The sequence below is a fragment of the Microtus pennsylvanicus genome, chromosome 1 (genome assembly GCF_037038515.1).
Source record: "Microtus pennsylvanicus isolate mMicPen1 chromosome 1, mMicPen1.hap1, whole genome shotgun sequence".
Lineage (NCBI taxonomy): Eukaryota > Metazoa > Chordata > Mammalia > Rodentia > Cricetidae > Microtus > Microtus pennsylvanicus.
In genome coordinates, this window is record NC_134579.1 from 63,043,168 (window position 1) to 63,055,557 (window position 12,390).

Sequence of the window (12,390 nt, forward strand, 5' to 3'; positions counted from 1 at the left end):
CAATCCTGCCGCGGCTGTGTCGTCATCAGGAGGCGCCGACTTGTCCGTCGTCCGGTGTGGCCGGTAGGAAGGCGAGCGCGGCGAGCTCCGGGTTCCCGGGCGCTCGGAGGACGATGATTTTCCGGCGGCTGCTGGCTGCCCTGCTGCACAACCCGCAGTTGGTGGAGCGGCTGTCCGAGTCGCGGCCCATCCGGCGGGCGGCGCAACTCACAGCTTTCGCCCTGCTGCAGCTGCAACTGCGCGGCCGCGATGCAGCCGGACGCATGCGAGCCCTCGCGGGTCAGTCCCCGGGCTCCTTGGGGCGCCGAGTCGCGCGGTTCAAGGACACATTCACTCAGGAACTCCGCCGCGGCCTCCGGGAGCGTCCAGGACCACCCCCAGGTCATCAGAAGGGCCCGGGCACCAAGGCGTAAGCACAGACTGGATTCTGCCAGGCCGAGGTCACGTCCCCTCCTCCCTTCAGTGATCTACACCGACCTTTGCGTTCAGGAGTCATCTCGGGCACGATGCACTGCTTCGAATCCTGACTCGGATTGTCAACATGCAGGTGCCTACGTTCAAATGGACATGTGCTAGTCCTATGACTGGCAGGACATAAAGACCCCGAAGGCCACCAGAGATAAAAGAGTCTAGACCTGAACATTGCACTACTGAGAGCCATGGCCAACCATGGCCTGCTCTCTACAAGCGGGACTGAAGCTGAATAAATGCTGCTGCATCTACGTCTGGAGCAGAATAACAGGGAAGATGGTGGATGGAATGATAACCCTGAGGTTGCCACAATCTTTGATTAAATGTGTAAGCTGATTGATAAGTCTGAAGGATCTTGCTAACTTAATAGTAAACACATTGAGTGTCTGTTGATATTTGCTCTTACATTCTGTGTGGTTTTTGACTTAAAACTTCATTCGTGTGAGGATGGAGGCTATTTTTCGAGTAACTCAGAAGCCTTGCAGAGTGAGGAGCCCAGGCATGTATCTCCAGGGTCTGTAGTCTTGATCACCCCCCTACTCTTCACAGCATCTGTGCTACTCAGAGACTGCCTTTTCTGTCCCCTCTGATACCGTGACACACGATATTTGGCTTCCTCTTCTTGGTCTCGAGGGTCTGCTAGGGTACTCACTATGGCCAGCTAACTGAACTGTGATTGGGAGACCCATGCATGTAACCCCCCTGTCTTTTTGAAGCTTCTTAACTCAATTTCTAGACCTCTATTTAAGCCACTCAGTTACCGTTGGCATCTGGAAGGCTTGAAGCTGTTGGAAAAGCTTTTAGACTGGGTACCAGATTCTGAGCAGTCTGTGTTCTCAGTTCCCCCTGGGGCGGGCTAAGAGGGCCGCACGGCAGCACTGAGGAGGGAGAGCACCTGGGTTCTTCATTCTGGGAGAGTGATTCTTCTTCTTGGTGCAGGGGGTAGTTCCTACAGCTTTGAGCCTGCTAAATAGGCACTCGTCTCCTGAGCTACATTACCCAATCTTTGAGAGAATGGCTGGGGAAATTCCACCACTGCTCAAGAAAAGGAGTAGGAGAGGAGAGGGAGGCATTTTCTAGAATGGCTTGTTTTGGTTCTACCCAAACACGGCGTCTGCAGGCACCACAGTGCTATGAAATACAACACAACTACGGCTTCCTAGAGAAAGAGCCTTGTGGAGACATGCGTATCCAACCATGGGACGTGAGCTCACACTGACCTCAGGATCCTCTCATCCGTCAGGGTGGTGGTTGGCCGAGTGGAAGGGACTTCCTTCACGTCAGTTTGTGAGTCACAGACTAGGGACTAGAGCTGTGAGGCTCCTCTGTCCCCACTTCACACTGTGAGATTGGAAATGATGGTAGCAAGAAGTCAGGCATTGTCAGAAGTTGGGCAGGGCCACTCAGGATGTCAGCAGCAGTTCATTGTCTTTGATAACCAGGTGCGACTATATATTTTAGACATTACAGCAATCGGAAGTAATGGCATAGAAATAGACACGTGCCAGTGGGTGTGCTAGGTTTCTTTGGGGACCTTGGCATTGGGACCATGACTGGTCAGATCTTTGGTGTCTCACCTAGAGGAACAACCTGTCACTGTGCCCAGAAGAGCCAGCAGTGGGAGTCTGTTCCAGTGTCCCAGCCCAGCAGCCTGTGTAGAAGGTGGGGTGGCACCTTCCTTCTATGGCTGAATCCTGGGCCATGGCTCCTTTGTCATGACAGGGCGTCTTCCAGCTCTATGATGTGAAGACTAAGGTGGGTCCTCCAAGCCTGACTGAGTAGGGAGGACAGGGCTGGAGGGTCCTCCAGGGTCAAGTGGGGAAACAGGAGGGTCTCATTCTTGAGAGGAAGACCGCACTTCTCCAGAGCATGTCTGTTGGTCCCTGGAGTTACTACAAAGAGGCGGCAGAGCTGTGGCCCGCCGGCCAGTCGACAGGCTGGTTGTCCGCTGAAGTTGTTCAGGGCTTGGCACAGGAGCCAGTCCTCAGCCCCGCCCATGTCTACCACCTCCACAGGCGATGGCAGGCCTGAGAGGTGCAGGAGGTGCTGGGGAGGCATGTAGGTGTGAGTGAAGAGAAGCATGTAGTGTGTGGTCGTGCCCGGGAGGGCGGGTGCATGGACTACGTGTTCCAGATACTTCAGGCCGGGTACCAAACCTCCCTGATGCAAGCAGCCAAAGATGAGAGCACCTAGGGCATTGAAGAGGACCAGGGTGCCCTTCCAGGGTATAGGCTGGGTTTGTGGACTGCAAAGCAGGACTAGAGGGACTATGAGGGGAATCAGGAATCTAGGCTCTTGGTGGCTAAAGGCAGATAGCAGGACCAGGGGTGTGAAGTAGAGGAGAAGGAGATGAGACTTGGAGCTAGACAGTAGGCCACGGGCACCCAGCATCCCCAAGAAGCCCGTTTGCGCAAACACACGGAAGCAGCTATGGAGTTGTTGCCATGCAGCCTGCAGGGCTTGAGCATGCAATACCCCGAAGAGCAGGAAGCCATTGACTGCCAAGTGAGTGAGCCGTGCATGTGTGCCATGCCTTGCGAGGTTTTGGGGGTCCAGATTGTAGTACAAGAAGTTGAGAGGTGTGAGAACAAGGCTACTGGATCTGGAGAGGCTGGAGAAGTACCAGCTGTCCACGGTTATAAACAGCATTGCAGCAAGAGCAGCCCCTGGCAACAGCACCAGGGCCTTCTGGATCAAGGCCGTGATGCTAGGTTTCAAGGTTCTGTGGATGCCCCAGAGAGAGAGGGGAACCAGAGCAAAGGCTAGAAAGGTTGGCCGATTGAAGAAGCCGGCAGCCATGACAGCACCAAGAAGGCAGCTATGGCACCATGGGCCTGGAGTAGGCTTCTCTGATGTGGGATTCCATGGCACATAAGGGGACACCAGCACCAGCAGCCATGTGAAGAGCAGTCCCTCGATGGTGTTGGAGAAAGTCCTTGTGTAGAAAACCAGGGTGACATAGGACCCAGACAGCAGGCACATAGCATTCCAGCGATCTGCCCCCCACAGCGGGGCCAGGTAGTACACAGCCCAGTCCAGGGCAAAGGAGAGGGTAGTGAAGAGGAGTCGGGGCCCCACCAGCAGCACATAGCCACTCACCAGACCAGGCCAGAGCCCCAGCTCTTCCCAGAACCTGAGCAACCAGAAGGTAGAGCCAGAGGTCAGCAGTGGGAAGACCACAGTACGGCAGGAGCTGCTGGGGTAAAATTCCCAGGGCCGTGAAGCCTGCACACCCAGGATGTCCTCTGCAGAGAGAGAGGCAGGGGTGAGCCAGTTCCAAGTTTAGGCTTGTGTCCGGAAGAGTTAGGGGTCAGCACCAAGATTGCAAGGCCTCCTAGTGGACACTTCCAGCACAACCCCTGGGCTTGCACCGGGTGGTTTCCTGCTTTGGTAAAGCTACTTTGTGGGAGAGTCTCTCAGGTGGCCTGTCTTCTCTCCCCAGCTCTTGACCAGCGGAGACCATCCTGGATGCAGAGGACACAGGCAAGGAAACAAAGCAAGAGAAGGATTGTATGTGTCCCGGCTGGTTTAAGGATGAAAGGGCCTTTGACCACAATGTGGGGGACCTCCAGAAACGGCAAGGAAAGAGCGAACATGGTTCCTTCCATAAGTGGGGTGAATAAGATTCTGCCGTTAAGAATGAGCTTGGAAGCCAGGCATGGTGGCACCTGCCCAGAACTCCAGAACTTGAGAGGCAGAGGCAGGAGGATCAAGAGTTTAAGGTCAGGGAGTTTGTGCCTATGCACATGAAAGAGACATCTCAGAAATACAGGGAGGAGACTGAAATATCCACCTTACAGTTCAAATCTACCTCTTGAGCTGGGTGGCAGAGTTAGGCTTCCCATGCCACGATCCTAGTCCTCAGGCTGAGTGTGCTAAGGCATTTGGTTTTGGTTTCTTTTGTTTTGTTTTGGTTTTGGTTTTTCGAGACAGGGCTTCTCTGTAGCTTTGGAGTCTATCCTGGAACCAGGCTGGCCTTGAACTCACAAATCCTACTGGTACGCACCACCACAACTGGCTGCTGGTGCACTCTGAGTGAGAATGCTACAAATTTGAGACCAGCCTTAACTGTATAGAGAGATGCTATCTTAAAAGGGCAAGAAAATCAAACCGCCAGGTGGTGGTGGCACATGCTTTTAATTCTAGCACTCGGGAGGCAGAGGCAGTTCGAGGCCAGCCTGGTCTACAGAGTGAGTTTCAGGACAGGCTCCAAAGCTAGAGAGAAACCCTGTCTCAAAAAAAAAAAAAAAAAAAAAAAAAAAACCAGAAAAAGAAAAAAGAAAGAAAAGAAAAGAAAATCAAACCAAGCGTCTTTGAATCTTTCTCCTTATCTCCTTCAGTCTTTTAGCTGGGCACGTGGCCAGATATAAGGGCTTTGTTTCCCAGCTGTTTTTATGACTGATGTGGTCATGTGATGCAGTCTGACCAGTGGGCTAGAACTGTATAACAGTCAGGTGGTGTGGTGACTCTCACACTCAGAAGCCTTGCTAGGAGCATTGCTATGAGTTTAAGGGCAAGCTTGGGCTGCAGTGTGAGCCCCTGTCTCAAAAAACAAAATAATCGCCTGCCCATTGTGCACAAAATCCTGGGTTCAATCCCAAGCACAGCATAAACCAGGCATAGCGGCACCTGCCAGTGATCACAGCACTCTAAGAGTGGGGGCCAAAGAATCAAGTTCGTGGACATAGGCAGTTCAAAGCCAGCCTGGGCTGCATGAGACCTTGTCTCAAAAAAGAAAAGATGGTGAGTCTGGAATAGTGGTGAACTCCTTTCCTTTAATCCAGGACTCGGGAGGCAGAGGTAGGAGGGCCTTGCTGAGTTTGAGGCCAGAGTGAGCTCCAAGACAGCCAGGGTGTCATAGAGAGACCATGTCTAAAAAAGAAAAGGACTGGAGAGATGGCTCAGCAGTTAGCACTGGCTGCCCTTCCAGAGGACCTGAGTTCAAATCCCAGCAACCATCTGCTGGCTCATAGCCATCTGTGATGGATGCCTTCTTCTGACATGCAGATAGAATATTCATACCTAAAAAATTACATAAAGAAAAAAAGGGGGGCTGGAGAAATGGCTCAGTGGTTAAGAGCATTGCCTGCTCTTCCAAAGGTCCTGAGTTCAATTCCCGGCAACCACATGGTGGCTCACAACCATCTGTAATGAGGTCTGGTGCCCTCTTCTGACCTACAGATATACACAGACAGAATATTGTTTTTTTTTTTAAATGTTTATTTATTTTTTATGTATACAGTATTCTGTCTGTGTGTATGTCTGCAGGCCAGAAGAGGGCATTACATTACAGATGGTTGTGAGCCACCATGTGGTTGCTGGGAATTGAACTCAGAACCTTTGGAAGAGCAGGCAATGCTCTTAACCACTGAGCCATTTCTCCAGCCCCCAGACAGAATATTGTATACATAATAAATAAATAAATAAATATTTTAAAAAAAAGAAAAAAAAGGGTTTGTGCGTGACTACTAATCTTGGTCTCTCCTTGAGCCTGCACGAGACAACTTCACAACTTCCCTTATGTCAGGCAAGCTTCCCTAGCCACCAGGAAAGCCCAACTATGAAGTCATTCTGCTGACACGTCCAGAATCACATGCTGAGTGATCTGTTGGCCCAAGGAGGAAAACACGGAAGAGGCAGTTTTTTCATTAACATCCTCCGGAGGGTGAAGAGAATGTCCATTCCCACCTCAAGTTCTAACCCCGGAGAGGCTGCAGCTCTGCCTGCTCATTCTCCCCCACCAAATGTCAACTGCTACCCCAGTCTTACTAAAATACATGGGGGTTTTACCTGCCATGACCTCGGGTGACTGGAAGAACTCATCTGGGTGTATGTAGCCAGTCTGGGGAAGGAGACACCACACGACTCGAAGCAGACCAAGGCTCCCCCAGATCACCCTGGCGGCCATCTTCACATCAGATCAAACACAGGGCTGAAAGCCTGGGATGATGTCACAGCTGTCACGGGTGCCACTCTGGAGATCAACATCTGGGAGGATGACATTTGGTGGTTACTGTAACGTGGACTACACCGCACAGCAACATAAAAACGATAACTTGATTGGCACACATCTGTAGCCCCAACATGGGGGAGGGGGACAGGTGGACACAGGAGGGTTTCGAGTTCCAGGCCTGGGACACCGGAGAAATACTGTCTCAAAACAAAACAAAAACAAGGCCAGGCGGTGGTGGTGCACACCTTTAATTCCAGCACTGGGAAGCAGAGGCAGGTGAATTCCTGTGAGTTCAAGGCCAGCCTGGTCTACAAGAGCTAGTTCCAGGACAGCTAGGACTGTTATGTGGAAACCCCATCTTGAAAAGCCAAAACAACAACAAACACACAAACAAAGCAAAAAGTTAACACGTGGTAGTGTATCCAGTAATCCCAGTACTTGGCAGACATAAAAAGATCAGGTGAAAAACCAAACTAAAACAAAGAGCAACCATGTTACAGTTAAGATGAATGTTAGAGGGGGCTGGAGAGATGGCTCAGAGGTTAAGAGCATTGCCTGTTCTTCCAAGGGTCCTGAGTTCAATTCCCAGCAACCACACGATGGCTCACAGCCAACTGTAGTGAGGTTTGGTGCCCTCTTCTGGCCTGCAGGCATACACACAGACAGAATATTGTATACATAATAAATAAATTTAAAAAAGAGAAAAAAAGATGAATGTTAGAGGTGGTTAGGAGCATTTGTAGCTCTTGTAGAGAAGGCAGATTGGATTCCCAGCACCCACAGGGTCGCTTACAACCACCTGTAGCCCCAGTCTCAGAGGGTCCAAACCCCTCTTTTTTTGTACGTTTGTTTTTTGTTCTTTTAAGACAGGGTTTCTCGCCAGGCGATGGTGGCGCACGCCTTTAATCCCAGCACTCGGGAGGCAGAGGCAGGTGGATCTCTGTGAGTTAGAGACCAGCCTGGTCTACAGAGCTAGTTCCAGGACAGGCTCCAAAGCCACAAAGAAACCCTGTCTCGAAAAATCAAAAAAAAAAAAAAAAAAAAAAAAGACAGGGTTTCTCTGTAGCCCTGACTATCCTGGAACTCACTCCATAGACCAGGCTGGCCTTGAACTTGCAAAGATCCACCTGCCTCAGCCCCCTGAGGGCTGGGATCACAGGCTTATGTCAACACCACCCAGGTTCAACAGGTATGCACATGCAGGCAAGACATTCATACACATAAAATAATAAATATTTAAGAAAATGAAAGTTTGGAGCCTGAAGAGATGGCTCAGAGGTTAAGTACACTGGCTGCTCTTCCAGAGGTCCTGAGTTCAGTGGCTCACAACTATCTACAATGAGATCTGGTGCCCTCTTCTGGCCTGCAGGCATACATGCAGGCAGAATATTGTATACATAATAAATAAATCTTAGGGGGAAAAATAAAAGCTAGAGTTAAAATGGCAAGATTGGTAAACTGAGAAAGATAAGTAAGAGGGCTTGTATAAGACAGGTCAGGTAGGAAGGACAAGGCTCTGCCCAGCAGGCTCTGGAGGGATCCCAGAAAGTGCCACCCCCAGAAGAACCCCGCCTCCAGGAGCAGGTACAAAACATCATTTTCCTTTCCCTAGTAAACTCTGAGCTTTTGAGATAGTTTTGTTTTTTGTTTTGTTTTTCAAGAGAGGGTTTCTCTGTGTTGCTTAGGAGTTTGTCCTGGAACTCACTCTGTAGACCAGACTGGCCCCAAACTCACCGAGATCCACCTGCTTCTGCCTCCTAAGTATTGGGATTAAAGGGGTGCGCCACCGTTGCTTGACTGTTTGAGATAGTTAACCCTTGCATATGTTCTTCAAGAACCCTTGCTCTTTCCATAGTCCGTCTCTCAACTTTATGGCTGGTTGCTCTTTTGCACATATTCCTGTAATTGTGTCTGACTGAATTACGGGAAAGCATGGTTGTAGTAATAAGGAGCGGCGGGGCTGCGTCCCCAACACCCCAGCAGCCTGCTTGGCTAGCTTTTGCCCTGAAATAATTACACGGACACTGTATTCTTTTAATCACTGCTTGGCCCTTTAGCTCTAGCCCTTACTGGCGAATTCTGACATCCCGATCAACCCATCTCTAATAATCTGTGAACACCGGTCTTACCGGGAAGATTCTAGCCTAAATCCATCCTGGGTCGGAGCTGGGGCATGGCGTCTCTCTGGTCTCTCTGAGGCATCTGCCCCCAAGAGGAGAGCTGTGGAGTCTGAGCTCACTTCCTCTTCCTCCTAGCGTTCTGTTCTGTTTACTTCACCTACCTATGTTCTAACCAATAAAATGGGCCAAGGCAGTTCCTTTATTAGCCAATGACCTTCCTCCATCACATGGTTTCTAAAAAACCCTCCACCTCTTTGAGGAAGCCGTCCCCCAAGACAGTCCCAGAGATGGGCAGTGGGATTTGCAAGTCCCAGCACAAGAGGCAGCCCTTTTTGTGGACTCTGGGCTGGGTCCGCCTTCCACTCTTGAGAGTGCACCATTCTGCTGTCTCAGATGCTGAAGTAAACCCTGAACCTGGAGAAACTGAATCCCCAGTCTTGAGGGGCACCTGCTGTGAACATCGGAAGGGGGGGGGTCTACTGTGAATGTGATGAACATCAACTGTAAAGGAATGGAACCCCAAACATCGGAACATAGCTGGTTGTGAGTCGCCTTTGCTGGAAAGCCCTTTTAGATGCAATTTGGCACTCCAACCACACCATTTATTTTGTTTTTGTTTTTAAATATTTATTGATTATGGATACAGTGTTCTGCCTGCATGGGGCACCAGATCTCATTACAGATGGTTGTGAGCCACCATGTGGTTGCTGGGATTTGAACTGCAAATCTGCAAGAGCGGCCAGTGCTCTTAACCGCTGAGCCATCTCTCCAGCCCCTCACCATTTACCATTTATTTTTTTACAGCTCCTCTATTCTGAGACATTCTTCAGAGCTTTTTTGCTTACTACTGCTGCCATTGCTTGTTATTCTGATTGCATAGAGCTTAAAAGCAGCTGTGGCATCAAGCAACGTGGGGTTCAAGTTCCTACCCTGTCACTTGCTGGTGTTAAAACCAGTCTCAAAACCAATTTATTTCTCGGCTGTAAATGAGTGCCTACCTTAGCATTGTGGGGAAAAGAAAAAAAAAGATAAAAAAAAAAGAGGCAGATGTAACAAATAGTTGATTTCAGTATCCATTTTTCTTCAACTCTAAGGATCTTGCCTTGCCAAGATCCCTGTGAGGCACCCTGCACCCCAGTGTTCTGCCAGTCGCCTGATCCTTTCTTACCCTGCTGGGCTGAGATTCCCCCGGGGCTAAGATCCACTGGGCTCCAACTTAGACTCAGTCCAGAGTGCAGATGACCCATTGAGGACATCTGTCAAGAATAACAGAAGGTCCCCAAGAGGAGGTGGCAAGATGGGCGCACTGACCACAAATGCCAGAATCTCCCAGCGGCTCCCCCGGTTGGTGCCAGGTGACAGAAGCCCTCTCAGTGGTCTCCCCCCCGCAGACAACCTAGGGGGCGGAGCCAACACCCGTGTCTGTGTAGTGGGAAATGGCAAGTCTCACCCAACCCGGTTTAGTTTGCTGGTTCAGGCAATTGAACACACACATCTGCCCGAGCTCTGGTCCAAATCTTGCGTCTCCCGCAGCCCCCTGCCTGTGAGTCTCCCAGAGCCAGGAGACATGCTGGGTGAAAGGGACCACTCCCAGGAGGTGGTGATGAGACCAGGGCGAGAGAGTGGTGTGAAGCCCGAGAAGATGGGGATAACCGGCGCACCAAGGTGGGGTGGAGTGGGGAGGAAGCTGGGGGACCGGACATCTGTGGGACCCGAGAAGGGAGAGGCTGCCCGCTGAGTCAGAGGCCTGGGTCCACTTCCTGGTGCCTGGTGTTTCTCTGATGCTCAGCACTTTACCTGCTCTGGGGGCTGCAATTATGTGTGGCTCAGTGTAGTAAGGAAAGTCCCTACCTTCAAACTGAATCTTCCAGTCATAGCTGCTGGGTCCTTGCTAATGGGAAGGACGGAGGTCCTTAGGATGGATCTTCTTGGATCTAGCGTTTGACGTTTGGAGGGATTTCAAACGCCACGGGAGAAGGGCCCCAGCACTACCAAGAACTAAGAGACTAAGTCAAGAACTCGCTTAGTCTCCAGGATCCTTGTTGGACTTCGCAGTGACTTCTAACCCTGTTTTCCTGCTGGCTGGCATTTCACCCACCCTTACCTTGACCCTGAGTCTGCACTGAATTCTTCAGGGGACTCTACCTTTCAAGCCTCCTTTTTTGGTTGCCGGAAGGGAACTGTTTGTTCTTTGATTGACGTAGAATATAACAGCCAACCTTAAATGCATCAGGAGAGTGGAAGGGAGAGGGCAGCTGGGGCATACCATTAAGTTTACCACAACCTCGCAGTTCCGGGCCATCAAATGGGAACTTTGCTTCCTACCAGAAAAAGCCAAGGCCCTGACCATCATTCCCACCCCCACCGCCACCCCCAGACAGGGTTTCTCTGTGGCTTTGGAGCCTGCCCTGGAACTCACTCTGTAGACCAGGTTTGCCTCTAACTCACAGAGATCCACCTGCCTCTACCACCCGAGTGCTGGGATTAAAGGACCGCGCCACCACCTCCCGGCGGTCCCTGACCATTTTGACAGTTCCTTTCCATGGTTTGAGGTAAAAGTGTCTGGAGGAGATGCGTGACATTTGAGGACAGGGGAAGGATGTTCTCTTGACTGAAAGCAACTGTCCCAGCCACCCACAAGAAAGCTTTGTGCTGGCGTACAGGGTCCCCTTTTCTCTTTCCCTTTGCCCCCATGGGACTCCTGGGTCCCGTTCTCTCAGGGGGAAGGCAGTCTATTTTCCTAGCTAAAATCAGGGTATCTCTTGGTGCACACAGACATCTTTCGCCACACTTTGAAGCGTTTTAAAGTTTCATTTCCACTGGGACCTTGCTGCTGTGCTATAGATGGGGATACGGAGACTCAGTATGGCTGTGGAACCGCCTAGGACCCTGGCTCTCCGAGAGGCAAGTCTGGTAACAGGAGAGGATACAAGCCTAGACCTTCTGGGCCCTAAGCCAGTGCTCTAATATGGAAAGTGCCCAGAGCCTCCCTCCCCAGCAAAATGTCATCAAAAGTTCCTTGTTGTCCCCTAGGTTCTCTGCCGGTCAGCGTTCTCACATCCTGCAGAGCAGTTTGGGGGAAAGCTGCGGGTGAGCGCTACTGTTCCCCTGCTGGTCTGTGGGCTTGGGCTCGGAGCAAAACTAAAGGCGGATCCCCGTTGCCTGCCCGCATTGCGCCCTCATCCCGTCCCCAGCCACTCTTCCCAGACTGGGACTGACTCACCCACGCGCTGCCTCGGGCTGCACCTGCCGCGCTGGCTACCAGGGTCATCGGGAGTGAGGGCCTGCGCCCTAGGCTCTAACGCCCTGCGCCTGCGGGACAGAGGATTGCAGGGTGGGGTGGGGCGATGGTTTCCCTCTCCACAGCCGGCTCTGGACTTCCACCAGGGAATTAGGCCAGAGATCAGGGAGAACTCGCTCGGCGGGGCGGAGAAGAATGGGGACAATTGTGTGCGCCCCCGCCCCCAGTCCCGCAGTCTGCCGTGGTCGCGGTGGGGACTCCTGAGGAACTGATCCTACTTTGCCAGTGCCGTGAGCGCATTCTGTCAGCAGCGCCTCCTTGTAAACCCATGCCAGATTAGCTTCCTTTTTTAGTACTAGCGTAGTCTCGCCAGACTGTTTCTCACTGTACATTTTGCTTGCTTGTCTTGAGACAGGGTCTTGGTGGCCTCGAACTTGCCATCCACCGGCTCACCCTCTCTAGAGCTGGATTACAGGCGTGCGCCACCACACTAGCTTTCAGTCACACACTTTTGTCTTTCGAAACAGTCACCCTATGCTGGTGTGTGTGTGTGTGTGATTATTTCTCCGTGGTAGGGAGCTAGTCTAGCATGACTGAGATCCTGT

At 51.4% G+C, this 12,390-nt stretch overlaps 2 protein-coding genes across 2 annotated transcripts; one reads left to right on the plus strand and one right to left on the minus strand.

The window, feature by feature from the left end:
* Positions 1 to 21: 21 nt before the first annotated feature.
* Positions 22 to 561, plus strand: Ncbp2as2 (NCBP2 antisense 2 (head to head)). The gene has a single exon (XM_075967052.1). The coding sequence runs from the start codon at positions 114 to 116 to the stop codon at positions 411 to 413; it is 300 nt and encodes a 99-aa protein (XP_075823167.1). The 5' UTR covers positions 22 to 113; the 3' UTR covers positions 414 to 561.
* A 978-nt stretch (positions 562 to 1,539) lies between these two features.
* On the minus strand, positions 1,540 to 12,053 carry Pigz (phosphatidylinositol glycan anchor biosynthesis class Z (Gwada blood group)). Its single transcript, XM_075966997.1, has 3 exons — positions 11,768 to 12,053; positions 6,262 to 6,459; positions 1,540 to 3,716 (listed from the first exon to the last, which is right to left on the minus strand). Exons 2-3 carry the CDS (start codon positions 6,377 to 6,379, stop codon positions 2,185 to 2,187), a joined length of 1,650 nt encoding a protein of 549 aa, XP_075823112.1. The 5' UTR covers positions 6,380 to 6,459; positions 11,768 to 12,053; the 3' UTR covers positions 1,540 to 2,184.
* Between the last annotated feature and the right edge of the window lie 337 nt (positions 12,054 to 12,390).